The following is an 18,804-nucleotide window of genomic DNA, read 5'->3' as shown; positions in this document are numbered from 1 at the left end:
CTTACAGCTTTTCTTACCTTTATTTTAGAATATCCAAGATTCCATAGTAAGACAGATGGAAATATGTAATCATTTGGAACAGTCAGGCAACTTTGCATTAAAGGAGTTACACCCGCTTGACCTGCATGCAGCACAGAATATTATCATGAAACACAGAACACAACTCGAAGAAATGAACCACAGAGTCCAGAGGAGTAAAGATGCCCTCAAAGCTCTGGAAGATTTTTTGGCTTCTCTGAGAGCAGCTGAGCTCTCTGGTGAGCTTCTTATAGACCTTTCAGCCTCAGGTTCACAGGTGGTACCAGGAAATACTTTGATGGTCGAAAATAAAGAGGGAAGAATTCATCAGATGAAAGACAAGGCCAGGCATTTGGACGAACGTTTGAAGGTGCTCGGTATAAGCATTAAAGATGCTGAATGGGGTGAAAACAACTCCTGTGAAAAACTTTTGAATGCTTTGTCCAGAAGCTTATCTGAGACTCATGGCTCTGGCAGACAGGAGGAACTCATGGAAGAAGATGAATTATTAGAGACTTGTATTTTCAAAAATAATGAACTCCTGAAAAATATTCAAGATGTACAGAATCAAATCAGCAAAATAGGCCTGAAAGATCCGACCGTTCCAGCTGTAAAACAACGGTAGGTATCGTTTTCGTCCATTTCCATGCAAGATGACGATTTTCCCTTTTTTCCTTTCCCCAAATATCTGTTAGGTGAAACAAATGCTTCCTGTGTCTTTCTACTTCTGTCCCATCCCCCTCTATTCAGGGTTCAGCATTCTTTTTTGTAGGCTTTTTCAAACAAGCTTTCTTTTTGTTGAGATTGTGCCTTTACAAAGTGTTATATAATTTTTTCCTTTAAAGTTTTCATTCTTATGGACAGAGGAAGAGTCCAATAAGATATGTGTGAAGTCCATGAGTTGCTTCAAAGTCTCTTTGCTGATGTTTATTTACTATGGAGTTCTCCTGATGGGGGAAAACCTGGGAAACTCTACACATTTGATAATAGAGAGCAAGTGGTGGAAGGTGCACATACCACGCCTCCTCCCTACTTCTTCCTTTGTTATTTGGTTCTCTCCCCTCCTCCCAGCAGGATTAGATGAGGGCTGAGTTTAACACTACCAAACGTAAAATAGCTAGCTAGTGGGAAGCAGCCCCATAGCACAGGGAGATCAGCTTGGTGCTTTGTGACCACCTAGAGGGGTGGGATAGGGAGGTGGGAGGGAGGGAGACGCAAGAGGGAGGGGATATGGGAACATATGTATACGTATAACTGATTCAGTTTGTTGTAAAGCAGAAACTAACACAGCATTGTAAAGAAATTATACTCCAATAAAGATGTTAAAATAAAATAAATTAAAAATAAATAAATTTTTTAAAAAGAGGTAGGCTGAGGTTAGTGTTGATTCTGGAGACTCAGCAGAACTGGGGTTACCTGAGGTTCGCAGCCATCTCTACAAGTGCTGCTATTGTCATTCTGGCGTTCAGCGTCAGCCTCCAGGTCCTGAAAATGAAAATGTTAGCAGGAGTTAGCAAAAGAGTCACTTTTGTGAGCCCCCCTCCCCCTTCTAAATCTCGCCCACTTTCCATCTCTTCTTCTGCCCGCTTCTAATCCCTCAGGCTCAATGCTCTCCTGAGGCTGTTTAGCTGATTAAGCTCTTCCCTCTGAAATTTCCCTGAGCCCTCCATCTCAATGAGACTTCCATTTCAACAGCGCTCCAGTTCTTCATGAGGTGTGGAACTGGTTTAGTTATTAATTTGATTGTTATTGCATTTATTATAGATTTATAAATAACTAGTAATAAATTAACTTATTAATTTATAAATGAAAACTATACTTTGATAGATAGTAAATTGCTTTAATTTTTAATTTTTTTTATTTTTTATCTTTTGCGGTACGCGGGCCTCTCACTGTTGTGGCCCCTCCCGTTGCGGAGCACAGGCTCTGGACGCGCAGGCTCAGCGGCCATGGCTCACGGGCCCAGCCGCTCCGCGGCATGTGGGATCCTCCCGGACCGGGGCACAAACCCGTGTCCCCTGCATCGGCAGGCGGACTCTCAACCACTGCGCCACCAAGGAAGCCCAGCTTTAATTTTTAATCGAGTTATTAATAGAATAAGCCAGGCACTGTTTTAGGTCCTGGGGATACAGTAGTTAACAAAACAGACAAAAATTCTTGCCCTTGGTAGAGCTTATTATCTAGTGGGACGAGGAAGATGTGCAGTATGTTTGATGGTGATAAAGACCAGGTAGACAGAGTAAGTAGAGACCGAGGTGGATACAATTCACACAGGGTCAGCAGGCACAGTTTTACAGAGAAGGTGACGCGTGAGCCAGGTGGGATGAGCGACAAGCCAAGTGACAACCTGGAGGAAGAGCCTCCCAGGCTGAGGGGCTATAGGTGCAAAGGGCAGACGTGGGACTGGGCCTGGCATGTTTGAGGAGAGGCGAGGAGGTGAGCAGGTTAGCAGGGAGGGGGTCACAGGGGTCACAGGCAGGACGGAGCTTAGCTCCTGTAGGGACCTGTGGGCCATGTGTTGACTTTGGTTTCTTTGTTGAGTGACATGGGAAGTCATTGGAGGCTTCTGAGCAGAGGGAAATGATTTGGTTTTCATTGTAACAGGCTGGCATATTGAGAATAGGCTGTAAGAGTCAAGGGAAGACTCAGGAAGTCTAGTTTGATCTATAGCAGTAATCCAGGTGAGGAATGATGGTGGCATGGAACAGTGGTGAGGTGGCAAAAAATATTAAGATTCTGTATGTTTTTTGAAAGTAGAGTCTACAAGGTTTGTTGACACATTGGACATGGGGTATAAAAGGAAGATTGGAGTTACCGTTAACTGGGTTGATGAAGACAAGTTTATCAGGCATTGAATGAAAGATCAGGCGTGCTCAGTTTTAGACACAATGGGTTCAAAATATTTATTGGATGTTCAAGTAGCACTATCAATAAGACTGTTAAAAACAGGTGGCATCAGATGTCAGGAGAGAGGTCTGGGCGAGGTAGGCTATACATCTGAGAGTCATCAACATTTTAGAATGCTGTTTAAAGCCATGAGATGGATAAGATTGCCATGCTGTGTACTCCAGGGCACTCCATGTTAAGAGGTCAGGGAGATGACAGGGAACCAGTCAAAGATACTGAGGAGTGGCCAGTATCATAGGAGGAAAATCAGGAGCCTCCTGGGGGTCAAGTGAGAAGGCCTTTCAATGAGGAGAAGTGATCACCTTTGTCACATGCTGCCGACTATTGAAGGAAGGTGAAGATGCAGATTGGGACATGGATTAGCAATGTGGAGGTTACTGGGGATCTTGACGAGCAGTCTTGGAGAAGTGGAGGCAGTGAGAGCCTTATGAGAGTGGACTCAAGAGAGAATTGGAAGAGAGGAAGTAGAGAAAGTGAGTATCTGTTAAAAGCAGGTTAGACCTAGGTGAATAGAGTTAATCCTACCAGGATTAATTTGCAGGTTAAAACCCTTAGTTCAAATGACTCTTCTTCGGTATGGAGGAGCTTTTTGTACACAGGGTAGAAACGCAAGATTTCCTTGTATTTCCCTTTCTTCTTGCCCCTTCTGCCCTGCCTGAGGAGCTTGCAGTGTTCTACCAGCCGTCTCGTCTTCTCTCCATATCATACTGTCTTCCCCACACGTGTACACACATGCTCTTCCTCTCTTTTCTCTTATATGCATATACACACCCTTTACAAGTGTGTTCATCACTGAGAAATGTTACCGCTCGTGGCTTTGTATGTCTGTTCTATTTAAAACACCAGCTAGTATTCTGGAAATGCAGAGCCTCCTGACCTCTGTCATAGGAATGTGTGATTTAGGCATAAACCTCATGAGGACAAATTAAAGTTAGTGTGCCCCTACAAATTACCCATATTTGTGTTGAATCAAATCGCCTAATTGGCCATTAATTTTTTCTGTCTCATAATCAAGGAAAAAATCGTTACTCAGACTGGATAAAGATCTAGATGAATGTGAAGAAGAGAAGAAACACTTGCAAGAAATGGTGAATTCTCTTCCACAATTCAAAGATGGCAGAGAGAAAGCTCTGAGTCAACAGTGCCAAGGCACAGCACTCTTGTGGGAGAATACAAAAGCTTCGGTCACTGAATGGTAAGGAAAAAAAATTCCTCCCAAATCTGAAAAATTGTCTGTGGCACAATTAACTTTTTGAAATTTGTATGTGGAAAACACATTCCAATGGACCTCAAGGAGAGGCCATCTTAAGAGTTTCATGCTCGAAGCTCACTGGGCCAACATCTGGGGCAAGACCTGGAATCCTAGGTTATGGACAAATGACTTTAAGAGGTTGTCTAAGAGGGAGGACAGATACATAGTGTATTTATAATTATTATTGTCCCACCTGTATTAGTTTTCTATTGCTCCTGTAATAAATGACCACAAATGTTGTGGCTTAAAATTGGTACAAACTTATCTTACAGTCTGGAGGTTGGAAATCCTAAAATGAAACTGCATTCCTTTCTGGACTCTCTGGGAGAGAATCCGTTTCCTTGCCTTTTCCATCTTCTAGAGGTCACCTACTCCATTCCTGGGCTTGTGTCCCCTTCTTCCATCTTTAAGGCCATCAGTGCAGCATCTTCAAATATCAGTCTCTCTCTTTCTGCCTCATCTCTGCTTTTGTTATCACATCTCCTTCAGACTCTGACCCTCATGCCTCCCTCTTATAAGGGCCCTTGTGATTATCTTTCACCCATTCCGATAATCCAGGATAATGTCTCTATTTTAAGGTCCTTAATTTAGTCACATCTGTAAAATCCTTTTTGCTATGTAAGGTAACGTATTCACAGGATCCAGGGATTAGGACGTGGACATCTTTGGGAGTTGGGGGCATTATCTTACCACACTCCACTTAAATGGCAGATGTTTCCAGTCAGTTACTGCCATCTTTCCTACAGAGCCTGGACAAGGCTCAAAAGTTTTCTTAATTCTGTGGCAGCCCTTACCTGTCAGACCTGGTTGGCTATTCGGCTGAAGAGTCTCCATCCCTGCCTTCTCCCTTTACTCTCTGCCTGGGGGTAGGAGTAGTTGAGAGGGCTGACCCCTACAGCCTGTACCACCCAAGCCAAGGGTTCCAGTTGGGTTAGGAAGTAGGAGGTACTAGTATGAGATTAGTAACCAAGAAGAGAGAGAAGTCAGGGTGGTCTTAACCCCCTCCCTTTTCAGCAAGTGGTTCCAGCAGCTCCTACTGACACCTCTTTGGCTTAGGGCACTTTCCCTCTTTCCCCTTGAGCCCAGGTGCTGTACCTATTTTTGGAAGGGTTAGTCTCTGGGTGTCTCAGCTCCTTGGTGGTTTCCCTTAACTTTACTATCAGTGGTCCTTTCACCACAGAACTCCATCTGTGGAGTTCCTGCTTCCTACTGGAACCTGAGTATACAGTAGTCAAGATGAAGTCTGTCTGTGGATTTGATCTAGTCCACCCTTCGATTTTACAGAGGAAAGAACTGAGGTCCAAAGAGCCTCAAGTAACTTATCTAAGGTCACATGACTAATCGGTGCCCAACCATAACTAGAAACCAGGTGTCTTAGCTGCCACATCATCTGTACTAAACTTTTTTTTTAAAGGGCTAAATCTAGAATGAGTTGAAATAGACATAATTGAATCATATTGAATTAACACTGAAGCAATCTCTAAGAATAATGCTGGAGAGGCATTGTTTTCCAAGTTATCTTTCAGTTAATGATGAAATTGAGGTGCTGATTCCTTATGGTTATGAATCCTGTGTTTCTTTCCAGAGCTTATATCTGGTGACTTTTTAATATTGACTTGGTGAAAATAGTAATCCAGTGATTATTTATACCATCCATTTGTCAAATATATATGCCATCATTCTTAGGTTAAATTGTAAAACAATATTATAAACCATGTCTAGAGGAAAAATCCTTCTATGACTTATTAGTCATTATTGTAGGATACTTACAAAGAGAAAGAATGGTTTTGTTATTTTCAGAAATTTAGCTGCTCTACTTTTTTTCATAGCCTTGACCAATGTGAAAGAGTTTTGGAGCTCTTAAAACAATATCAGAATTTTAAAAGTGTCCTGACAACTTTGATTCAAAAAGAAGAGAATATCATCTCCCTCCAGGCTTCCTACATGGGAAAGGAGAACTTGAAGAAAAGGATAGCAGAGGTGAGTCCAAATTCCAAAGGAAACTTTACATAGCGGCCTCACTTGCAAGCCCAACAATAGAGAGGATATTATCAATGGAGTCACTTTTGAAACTTAGTTTAGAAGAAGTTACTAGTGACTTTGTTTTACCAGGTATCTAAGAATTTATTGAATTTATCCCCAGGGCTTGAAAAAAATTGGTCCCTAGGTTAATGGTGGGTTGCATCTGTTTGGGTTTTGATCCTGATGGTGTGGTTCTTTTGGAGTCTGGGGTTGCCCCTGCTGCTACCTCTGAAAAGTTGGAACAGTTTGTGCACTGACTTTCCACATAAAAAAAACCCCCGAGACTTCATCGCAACCTTGAGAGAAAGAAGGTACTAGGAAAATCCTGTCTGTTGTTAGTGGATAAAGGAAAAATTATGTTTTTGTTTCTTCCCTTTTATTTCTTCGTAAAGATGTGTGAGCTTATCTCCAAGTTGCTCCGTCAATGTTCATAGCCTCGCCAATCACAACTTCATAGTTTAAGAAGAATAACACTTTTGGACACTAGATGTCATTATTTTCTATGATTTTATGTGGTTATCAACCAAAGTGGCAGAAGAATGGAATAGTTAGAAAAAGATACACTACACTGTATTTACTGTACACCAGAAAGTTGCTTTTCCTCTCGGTTTTATGAGTACTCTATGCTGAAGTGCTGTCAAAATATCAGAGGCATTTGTGAAATATCATCTACTTGATACACCTGGTTGTTAGAAAGCAATTTTATTAAAGTTCCCAGTGGCTGAGAGCAACATCAGTGAGGCTTATATACAGACATACCTCACTTTATCACACTTTGCTTTATTGGGTCTTTTACAAATTGAAAGGTTTGTGTCAACCCTTTGTAGAGCAAGTCAATCGGTACCGTTATTCCAACAGCATTTTCTCACTCTGCGTCTCTATGTCACATCTGGGGAATTCTTGCAGTATTTCAAACCCTCCACCACCAAAAAGATTATGACTTGCTTAAAGGCTCAGATGATGATTAGTGTTTTTAGCAAATAAGTATTTTTAAATTAAGGTATGTACATTTTTTAAGACATAATGCTACTGCACACTTAATGGACTACAGTATAATGTAAACATAACTTTTATATATATCTGGGAAACCAAAAAAATTCATGTGACTTGCTTTATTGCGATACTCCCGTTACTGCCATGGTCTGGACCCAAACCTGCAATGTCCCCGAGGTATGCCTGTAGACCAGATTCTTACAGACAATTTAGTCTTTGTCTGGAACTCTTATCCCTGAGGCTGAAGTGACACTCAGAGTCACATCAGTGCCACCGATGAGGAGTAGCCCCTGCCTGCGGCCTCCCTTCTCAGACGCAGTTTCTTGGAACTGACCAATCAGAAAGAGCTCTGCTTGGACACCCGTTGTACAGTATGTGACTGTGTAACTGGTTTCCCATCAGATTTAATCGAGGGAGACCACCATGCCAGGAGCAGGCTGGCAGTCGGAATCTCTTAGATGCAACCGGTCTGATTCCATCCAGCAGAGGCAGCGTCTGGGTTTGGCAGTCTTGGGATCTAGGAGGATCGTGTCCGCATCCAAATGGATTAAGGAGCTTTGGTTCTCAGAGTATCCAAAACGATCAGCTTTACAAAATCCCCTCAGCCTTGTGGCCCAGTTCACATCGCTACTTTTCTACTGTGCCCCTGATACCAGTTTCCCAGCTTGTGCTCTTGTTTCAGGATCCAGGTCTCTGCCTTAGATACTCACAGATCCTGGGTCGCTGCCTTTCAAACTGACCAGATAGCGAATCCCTCTTGACTTGCAGCTGTTCTTGGTTTGCGCCAATCCTCCTCACTCCTGGAGTCCTGCCTTTGTCCCACTAAGTGGGATCCTGTTACAAGCAGAGCTGTTCCTTTCCTGATTAGGTGAGGTAACATCTGTAAAGTGCCTGCAGAGTGCCTAGGACTTAATCAACCCGTTAGTGGTCAACTGCACTTTCTGGCCAAGTTATTTATTTGACTAATAAAACTTCTGGCCAAGTTATTTATTTGACTAATAAAACTTCTATCACCTTCAGGCACTTGGCCCCTCTCCTGGGTGAGTCTCCCTGATGGGAATCTAGATCCAGGTCTTGACCCCTCTGCTATGATTAGTTCCTCTATAGCTGTTGTCTTTTTCCATTTGGGCTGCTATAAAAGAATACCCTAGACTGCGGGGGCTTATAAGCAACATAAATTTATTTCATACAGTTCTGAAGACAGTTCTCACAGTTTATAACATCCTGCCTTTGACCCCTCAAAACATGTCCTTCTCACATGCAAAGTATATTCATTCCTTCCCATCAGCCCTAGAAGTCTTAACTCGCTCCAGCTTAGTCCCAAGTCTCACCTAAATATCATCTAAATTAGATATGAGTGAAACTCAAGGTGCACTTCATCCTGAGGGAAATTCCTCTTGTTTATCTAAAACAAATAGACTGACAGATATTTCACCAGCAAAGAGGGATTTATTGGGGATCAACAGAGAATTGCATTTCAAGGTCTACACCCATGGGAGCCATATGCAAGTCCCCGCACAGCAAGGAGAGAAGAATGCTTTTATAGAGGGGAAAGTACGTTGAATGGGCTGTAGTAGACAGAGTCCATGGCTTTTCATTGGCTGAGGCCTTGCCAATAAAGGAGCCTTTCTTCTTTCTATTGGGCTCTGCCACCCCATCTGGTCTCCCACCTCTGTTTAATTTAGGTTTCTGTTTATTTATTTTTTTACACTCTACAGCTGTGAACCCATGAAACCAAACAAATTATATGCTTTCAAAATACAGTGGTGGGACAGGTATAGGATAGACATATCCACTCCAGAAGAGAGAAATAGGAAAGAAGAAAGAAGTATTGGGTCCCAAGGAAGTCCGAAACCTAACAAGGCAAACAACATTAAACCTTAAGGCGTGAGAATAATCCTCTCTGGCTTGATGTTCTGCCTTCCAGGTCCACTGGGATGGCATCATCACCCCTGGCTTGGCTGGACAGATTAGTAACTTTCTCTGTAAACAAAGAAACAAAGTAAGGATAGAGGTTAAATAACTTTCCCAAGATTATATGGCTAATAAGTGACAGAATCATTATTTAAGCTCAGGTCTATCTAACTACAAAGTCATGTTCCAATCATCATAATATTGCCTTCCCTGAAGACATATTTGAGACATGTATATTATAGAAGTTAAAAATGGCTAACTTTGCTTTGTCTGTACCCCTTTCTCAAATGTAAAGGTTTACTCACAAAAATATTTTAAAAATGAACAAAACAACTGTAATTACCTTTAAGAAATGTATAAATGCCCAGGCTTTTATTATTATATTGAGAATCTTGTATATAGAGTGGTATCTTTGTATATTTGCTGAAATAATATATCATTTTGTATGGAAGATACAGAAGTACACTTGTGGTTAATTATTTTCTCATATGCTATTTTTAACTGTCTGAAAAAAGCAAATTTTAGTACCAATTATTAACATAACTCTCAGTTAATTTTGTGATGACTTAGGTACTGTCTTCAGAAACAATCAGTTTCTGGTGTATGTACTGTCATGATGCTTTGCACCAGTGGCTGAAGTATGATACCACTGAGAACTTTTGTCCTTCAAAACCATAGAAACCTGGATGTTTATCTAGGATATGGTGCCAAATTTCCATTCTCTTTAATCAAAGGCAGAAGTGCAAAAGTAAGACTAGAAGGCTAGAATGTCAGGGGACTATTAAAGTTTGGGAAATGTCAGGGGGGGATCTAGTTTCCTTTATTTTACCCCTTCCATTCATTGTAGGACAAAACCTGTAGTTCCTGTCAATGCTAAAAGTATCCTCTCCTGCTCTTTCTTTTCTCTTCACCCACTGGTAGCTTGTGTCAATGTAACAACAAAGTTCTTTGAATGTAATAAAAATTAGGTTTTACACACACACACACACACATATATTTTTTTTCATTTAATTGAACAAGTATTTATTATGCCCTATGCAAAATGTCCTGAACTGAGAGAAAAAAAAAACACCTGAGTCTGCATCTCAGCTCTGCCAGTGTATCAGTCAGGAGACAGAAACTGCCCCAGTTATTTTTTTTTTTTTACATTTAAAACATTTAAGCAATTTTAATTTTTTAAATTAAACTTTTAAATTTGAGATAATTACAGATGCATATGCAGTTATAAGATATAATACAGAGAGATCCTATGTACCCTTTACTAAGTTTCCCCAATGGAAATATCTTGTAAAACCGTAGTGCAATATTGCAGTCAGCTTGCAGACAATCATACAGTCAAGAGGAGGAACATTTCCATCACCAGACTATCCCTGGTTCTGTCGTCAGATAGCCCTACCACTTCCCTTTTGCTTCACACACCGTCCCCTCACAACCACGAATATGTTCTCCATTTCTATAATTTTGTCATTTCAAAAATCTTATATAAATGAAATCATACAGTATATAACCTTTTGGGATTGGTTATGTTCACTGAGCATAATTCTCTGGAGGTTCGTTCAGATTCTTGCATGCATCAGTAGTTTGTTCCCTTTTCTTGCTGAGTAGGATTCCATGGTATGAATGTACCTCAGCTTGTTTAACTGTCACCTCTGAAGAACATCTGGGTAGTTTCTAGTTTTTGGCTATTATGCATAAAGTTGCTATAAACATTTGTATAGGCTTTTTTGTGAATATAAGTTTTTATTTCTCAGGGTTAATTGCTCTGGAGTACAGTTGGTGGGTTGTATGTTAATTATGTATTTCATTTTTAAAGAAACTTTCAAACTGTTTTCCAGAGTTGCTGTACCATTTTACATTCTCACCAGTAATGTATGAGTGATCCAGTTTCTGTACATCCTTGCCAGCATTAGATATTGCCTCTACTTTTAATTTTAGTCATTCTGATAGATATATAGTGGTATCACTTTGTGGTTTTCATTGGCATTTTCCTAATTGCTAATGGTATTGATCATCTTTTCTTGTGCTTATTTGCCATCTGTATGTCATCTTTGCTGAAATATTTTTTCATATCTTTTGCTCATTTTCTAAGTAGATTGTTTGGGTTTTTTTTTACTGTCGAGTTTTGAGAGTTTTTAATATATTCTACACAGTAGTCATTTGTCAGATATGTGGTTTGCATATATTTTCTCCCAAACTGCAGCTTGTTTTTCATCTCGTTAATGGGTCTTTTGTAGAGCAAAAGATTTAAATTTTGGTAAAATCCAGTTTATCAATTTTTCCTTTCATGGATTGTGCTTTTGGTGTCAAAGTCTAAGAACTCTTTGCCTAGCACAAGATCCTGTAGATTTTCTCCTATTTTTTTTTCTCAAAGTTTTATAGTGTTATGGTTTACATTTAAGTCCATCATCCATTTAGAATTAGTTTTTGTATAATGTGTGAGACTTGGATCAAGGTTTACGTTTTTGTCTATAGATGTCCAGTTGCTCCAGCACCATAAGTTGAAAAGGCTCCCATTCCTCCTTTGAACTGCTTTTTCATCTTTGTCGGAACTCAGCTGGGTGTATTTGTCTGGGTTCACTTTGATCTATTGATCTGTGTGTCTGTCCCTCTGCCAGTTGATGTAATCTTTATTATTGTACCTATATGATGTTTTAAAATCAAGTAGACTGATTCGTCTCACTTTATTCTTCTTTTTTCAAATATTTTAACTATTATAGTTCCTTTATTATTCCATATAAATTTTAGAATAATCCTGTCTATATTGACAAAAGTATTGCTGGGTTTGATAATAATTGCATTAAACCTGTACATCAATTTTGGGAGAATTGACATTTTTACTATGTTGTCTTCTGATCCATGAACTTAGTATGTCTCTGCATTTATTTAGATCTTCTTTGATTTCTTTAATTGGTATTTTATAGTTTTCAGCGTATAGTTCCTGTGCATGTTTTGTTAGATTTACACTTAAGTATTCGATTTTTTGAGTAATTGTGAATGGTATAATATTAAACATTTGTGTCCATGTATTCATTGTTAATATGGAGAAGTGAAATCGATTTTTATGTTTATCTTGTATCCTGTGACCTTTCTGAACCCACATATCAGTTCTAGGAGTGTTTTTGTAGATTCCTTGGGCTCTCTGACATAGATAATCATGTTGTCTGCGAATAAGGACACCTGAGACAGAGGGCTCCTTGTTACTGCTGGTTGGGGGTGGGCATTCTGCTTCCCCACAAGGTCTCTACTGACACCTCCCTGGCTCCTCCTTACAGCTCCCTAGGTAGCCTCCCCTGACATGATGGATGTGTGTGTGTGTGTGTGTGTGCACGCACACTTGTTACTGCCCAGCAGGAATGAAAGTCCCAGCTCTACTCAGACTTCTTTTCCCTGGTTGGGGGAGAGTGGGGCTCCTGTTGCAGACTGGAGATGGTGGCTGTCTAGGCTCTACACTTGACCTTTGCTGGCACAGGTGGGCATTGGGCCACAGTGTTTCCTGTGGTATTTTGCTCCAGTGAGTGATTATTTCCTAAAAGTTTTCTGTCTTGGTAGGTTGTCCTATTCCTGGTTCTTGGGCTGAAGAGAGCAGGCTTTTCCTGGTCTGTGTCTGTGGATCTTACCAGCTTCTGACTTCTTCAACACACAGTCTGGGACATCCAAGGGAAAAAGAAAATTCAGGGAGCTCACCACCAGGCTGTCTTCAGGAGCTGATGCCCCAAGCCATTCTCCCTCCTTGAACTCCTCACTTTTCAGTCTTCTTAAGTCTGTTTTGTATATGATGTCCAGGGTTTTTAGTTGTGCTTAATGGGAAAATTATGTCTATTGCATATTCCCAGAAATGGAAGTCCCCTGTGGGTATATAATTTTTAGTTTTTTATTTATGAGAAATCACTATTTTCAAATTTTATATAATCATTAAAAATGCTTTATAAGATTAGTAAATTGAGTGGAAACATTAAGAGTGCATTACTCGACACTCAAATTTTATTTTGTAGTTTAAGATCATTGGCCTTTTGGTAAAATAGTGTTTCACCTTCCATGTTAGAAATGACATGGGAGTTAGAATCATGAAAGATTAAACTAGAAGTCACATTAAAGATGTTTTAGAGTTCTGTCTGTTTTATTCAGATGAGCACTTAGGTTCTTCAAAATGACAAAGATGTTTCCTATTTGAGGAGTCTAGGAACTGTCATTTTTTTATACGGTTGAATAGAGGTGCTTTTTTTTGGTAGAATATTATTTCACATGCCCTAGAAAGATGGTTTTAGATCATTATAAATATTTCATCATGCAGAGTGGGACAAGGAATTTGAGTGTAGGATTATTAATAAACCAGATGGTTAGGATTCTAAAAACTTTTCATTGAGAAGGTGGGACAATAAGGACAATAAGTCTTACATTTGTCTGTATCAATATATCAAAACATGTTTCATATCAATTTTACAGATTGAAGTTGTTAAAGAAGAATTTAATGAACATTTAGAAGTTGTAGACAAGATTAACCAGATCTGCAAAAATCTACAATTTCATCTAAATAAAATGAGAAACTTTGAAGAGCCTCCTTTTGAGAAAGAGGCTAATATTATTGTGGATAGGTGGCTTGACGTAAGTGATAATTTAATTGACTAGAAATTCTATTTAATAACAATTAAATTGATCTTTTCTTTTGTATCTTTAATGTTTTTATCTAATTACAAAATTCAAAAGTGCTCATTATAAAAAATGTTCAAATAATATAAAGTTTATGACTTGGGATTTAGCTTTATGCCCAGAGTTAGGTACTATTGTACTAACAAATGAGTCTATACTCTTTTAGATATACAAGTGCATACTCAACTTATTTGAAATAAACTAGTTAATATATTATCCATCCATGCAGCCAGTTGATGTTCAACATTATATTTATTTAATATTTTAAAAATAATTTTTGGTTGAGTAGTAATTATATTTTTATGAATTATAAATTAAGAATTTGTGCTATATTTTTATCTGGGTTTTTGATATTTAAGTTTTTTTTTTTTTTTTTTTGGTATGCGGGCCTCTCACTGTTGTGGCCTCTCCCGTTGCGGGGCACAGGCTCCGGATGCGCAGGCTCAGCGGCCATGGCTCACGGGCCCAGCCGCTCCGCGGCATGTGGGATCTTCCCGGACCGGGGCACGAACCCGTATCCCCTGCATTGGCAGGCGGATTCTCAACCACTGTGCCACCAGGGAAGCCCTAAGATTTTTTTTAATTTTTTTTTTTTAAAGATGTTGGGGGTAGGAGTTTGTTAATTTATTTATGTATTTTTGCTGTGTTGGGTCTTCGTTTCTGTGCGAGGGCTTTCTCTAATTGTGGCAAGCGGGGGCCACTCTTCATTGCAGTGTGCAGGCCTCTCACTATCGCGGCCTCTGTTGTTGCGGAGCATAGGCTCCAGATGCGCAGGCTCAGTAGTTGTGGCTCATGGGCCTAGTTGCTCCGCGGTATGTGGGATCCTCCCAGACCAGGGCTCGAACCCGTGTCCACTGCATTAGCAGGCAGATTCTCAACGACTGTGCCACCATGGAAGCCCAATTTTTTTTTTTTTTTTTTTTGTCTGCGTTGGGTCTTTGTTGCTGTGCACAGGCTTTCTCTAGTTGCGGCGAGCGGGGGCTACTCTTCATTGCAGTGTGTGGGCTTCTCATTGCAGTGGCTTCTCTCGTTGCAGAGCATGGGCTCTAGGCACACAGGCTTCAGTAGTTGTAGCGCGTGGGCTCAGTAGTTGCAGCATGCAGGCTCTAGAGCGCAGGCTCAGTAGTTGTGGCGCACAGGCTTAGTTGCTCCTCTGCATGTGAGATCTTCCCGGACCAGGGATCGAACCTGTGTCCCCTGCATTGGCAGGCAGATTCTTAACCACTGCACCACCAGGGAAGTCCCTGCTCTGGGTTTTTAAAAGCATCTTTTATTATTGTGATTTAGAAAAGAGGAAAACTATTGCTTTCAATTGCATATAGAATGCAGCAAACCAGCTAAGTTTTTTTTTTTTTGTAGAAGAAAGAACTACACAGTATGTTAAAGCAAATTTTTTGTTGATGAATAAAGCAAATTATTTAGCAAGTAAAGGTAATCTAAAATTTTATTTTAAAGTTGTGTTTGACTGAAACAATGGTTCTTATGCTTTTCACCACTAAATGTGTTACTTTTATTTTTTAATTATGGTAGATAAATGAGAAGACAGAAGACTACTATGAAAATCTTGGTCGAGCTCTAGCTTTATGGGACAAGCTTTTTAACCTAAAAAATGGGATTGATGAGTGGACTGAAAAGATCCTTGAGAAAATGGAATTACATCAACTGACTGAAGAGGAAAGAGAAAAGCTGAAGGTTAATTAAGCAGAAATAAAATATTTGTTCTTTTTGTATACAGTTGACATTTTAATATCAAGTCTGCTTTCTTGAAGAGGGGTAGAGAAATCACAAAGAAATCTTTTATTTCTTTCATTATTCCTTGAGTGAGACCTGACTTCCATCATTTTCTTTGTGGTATCCAGGAAGATGTTAGCAGGTATTATTAATCTGTGCTGTATACCTGAAACTAACACAACACTGTAAATCAACTATACTTCAAGTAAAGTAAAAAGATTAGAAAAAAACACAAGGCTGAATATCAAAGTCTTTATAGAGCTTCAAAAGAGGCTAGTTTTTTAAAACAGTGATCTCAGGTTTTGCCATTTAGAAAGAATTAAACTTATCTCTTGTAATGAAATAATACCATTTGCAGCTACATGGATGGACCTAGAGATAATCATACTAAGTGAAGTAAGTCAGAAAGAGAAAGACAAATACCATGTGATATCACTGATATGTGGAGTCTAAAATATGACACAAATGAACTTATCTACAAAACAGAAACAGATGCACTGACATAGAGAACAGACTTGTGGTTGCCAAGGGGGAGGGGGGCAGGGGAGGGAATGATTGGGAGTTTGGGACTAGCAGATATAAATTGTTATATATAGAATGGATAAACAACAAGGTCGTATTGTATAGCACAGGGAACTATATTCTGTATCCTGTAATAAACCATAATGGAAAAGAAAAAAATAATTAAAAAAAATTTTTTAAGTTATCTCTTTTAACTCTAAAAAGAATTCTTTCTATTGCTGGTTGCTTGCATATTATTAGTTTGGACCATATAAAATTATAATCTTTGTATGTCAAAAAACAGGTAAGTCTGGCAGTTATGTGGTTCAATGTAATATAAAAATGTATGTATGCGTTTATGATGGCTTTGCAGTATGCCACATCTAATGTCTCAAGTCTCATTTTTTTTTCTCTAATTTTGGTCACTTTATTCACTTTTAAATTCACATATCCATTTTTATACTTTTGGGAAAAGACTTTCAAAATGTGTGGAGATTTATGAGTTTCCTGGGTATATTATGACAGTTGTGAAGTAAGATTTTGATTTTCTAAGTGAAATGAATGATTACTAAGTATCCCTTAAATTTGTCTTGAGATACAGGTTATTTAAAAATTTGAAGTTAGGGATTATAACTGCTAACCTGTGGGCCAGATTCTGCCAGCATGGTGTGTGTGTGTGTGTGTGTGTGTGTGTGTGTGTGTGTGTGTGTGTGTGTGTGTGTTGGCTTTATATGTTTATGTGTATGTTTATATATACAGAGCTATGAGATGTCATGCCTTTAGGTAGGCAATGCATTCTGCTGTGGCGCAAGCCTGGCCCCTCTCGTTTTATTGCTAGAGCGTTTCACTCAGTTATAACATATGCCTGACCCATGAAGACACTTAGTTTTGCAACTCCCAGGACTGTATCAAAAATCAAGTTATTAGGGGAAATTCAAAGGCTCTTTCAGTTTCTATATATTTACAATAGCAATCAGAGGTACCAGAAAATAAGGTATAAAATAAAAAGATATTTTCCATTAACATTGTGTGTTTTAGGAAGAGTTACAAGTCCATGAACAAAAACCTTCAGAATTTTCTAAAAGAGTGGCTAAGATACAGTTCCTGCTTCAAAGCAGTGAAATACCTCTTGAATTACAGGTAAGAACATTTTTATTTTAAAGTTGCAATTAAAGATGCTCTATATCCTCTAAAGTAATGCTCATAAACCAGAATTCTAAAACTTAAACCTAAAATAAAATTAGGATCATTATTTGATTCATCTTTAGTCATGTCCAACTAAATTTTTTTTTTTTTTTTTTGGTGGTACGTGGGCCTCTCACTGCTGTGGCCTCTCCCGTTGCGGAGCACAGGCTCTGGACGCGCAGGCTCAGCGGCCATGGCTCACTGGCCCAGCCGCTCTGCGGCATGTGGGATCTTCCCGGACCGGGGCACGAACCCGCGTCCCCTGCATCGGCAGGCGGATTCTCAACCACTGCGCCACCAGGGAAGCCCTCCAACTAAATTTTTAATAGCCAGCATAGTTGATTATATTTGTCCCATTTTAGAATGAATAATTTGTTGCATTCTATTATTCTCATTTCATTTATTTCACAGGCCTCTTGTGCAGAGGGGGAGATGTTACCTTGCTTCCATGTAAAGTAACAAGGGTTTCCTCATAAGTGTCTTGGGCATAGGAAGGAGAATATGGCTCAAGAGATTCCAAGTTTATTAGTTGCTAATGGAGTAACAGGGAGATTGCCCCAAGTGTGATTTTTCTATCGAATGAAGAGATTCGTTAGACTTTTATTATTATTATTTTTTTTTTTGCTGTACGCGGGCCTCTCACTGTTGTGGCCTCTCCCATTGCGGAGCACAGGCTCCGGACGTGCAGGCTCGGTGGTCATGGCTCACGGGCCCAGCCGCTCTGCCGCATGTGGGATCTTCCCGGACCGGGGCACGAACCCGTATCCCCTGCATCGGCAGGCGGACTCTCAACCACTGCGCCACCAGGGAAGCCCTAGACTTTTATTTAAATCAAAGTGCAAAGTGCCTGAATATAAGCTTTGGACTCAGACTTTCTGGGGGAGGGCCTGGCTCTGCTGTCAGCCAACTTTGTGATCTTGGGCAAATTGCTTATCCTTCTTAAGCCTGTATTTTGTATATAAAGTGCTTACCATGATGTTGTGTACGTAATAAACAATAAATGCTGGCTATTTCACTTTTTCTCTATATGTTTTAATATGTTTTCCAATAAGCACCATGAGATAGCACCTCAACTGGTATGCTAAATAAAACTTGTTTTAAGGGGAAGATTCAGTTAGCCTCTTAGAAAAAAATAAGAATGTCAGTTTCAGTTTTTCACGTTACTGTTTCTCATTAAAGGCAGTGTTTGAATTGTGTCAGTGATGCAGAACAAGGAAGAATGAGAAAGGGAGAAGTTATCTCACGTTGAAATGAAATGAAGTTTCAACTCATTCTTCAGCAGTGCAGTTGTCTTATAATCTAGTTAAATCAAGTCCATTACAGTACGTCATATGTTTCACGATTTCAGGTCATGGAGTCCTCTATTTTGAACAAGATAGAACGTGTGAAAATGCGTTTAACAGGAGAATCCAACTGCAGTGCACTCGGTGGCAGCACAGCTGAGTTAAGGGAGGATCTCTACCAGGCTAAGACCCAGATTGGAATGACTGAGTCCCTCTTAAATGCCCTGTCTCCTTCTGACAGCTTGGAGATCTTTACTAAACTGGAGGTACTTCCCAGCTACTTCTCTTCTGTGGTTCAGATTTATTTTCACACTTGTTTCTGATGGTCTTGTCCTCTTGAGGTTAATAATT

The 18,804-nt window shown here is 39.7% G+C and overlaps 1 protein-coding gene across 8 annotated transcripts in view; it reads left to right on the top strand.

Moving 5' to 3' along the window:
- Nucleotides 1-18,804, top strand: part of SYNE2 (spectrin repeat containing nuclear envelope protein 2) — a 324,338-nt gene that overhangs the window by 134,078 nt on the left and 171,456 nt on the right. For all 8 annotated transcript variants that reach the window (XM_067028349.1, XM_067028348.1, XM_067028354.1 and 5 more), the window contains exons 30-36: nt 29-639; nt 3,941-4,120; nt 6,007-6,157; nt 13,550-13,708; nt 15,284-15,445; nt 17,024-17,125; nt 18,519-18,719. In XM_067028349.1, coding sequence (XP_066884450.1) covers nt 29-639; nt 3,941-4,120; nt 6,007-6,157; nt 13,550-13,708; nt 15,284-15,445; nt 17,024-17,125; nt 18,519-18,719 — 1,566 coding nt within the window. The remainder of the gene's footprint in view (nt 1-28; nt 640-3,940; nt 4,121-6,006; nt 6,158-13,549; nt 13,709-15,283; nt 15,446-17,023; nt 17,126-18,518; nt 18,720-18,804) is intronic.

Source organism: Kogia breviceps, chromosome 3 (assembly GCF_026419965.1).
Source record: "Kogia breviceps isolate mKogBre1 chromosome 3, mKogBre1 haplotype 1, whole genome shotgun sequence".
Classification (NCBI taxonomy): domain Eukaryota; kingdom Metazoa; phylum Chordata; class Mammalia; order Artiodactyla; family Physeteridae; genus Kogia; species Kogia breviceps.
This window is presented reverse-complemented; position numbering and strand designations above follow the sequence as displayed.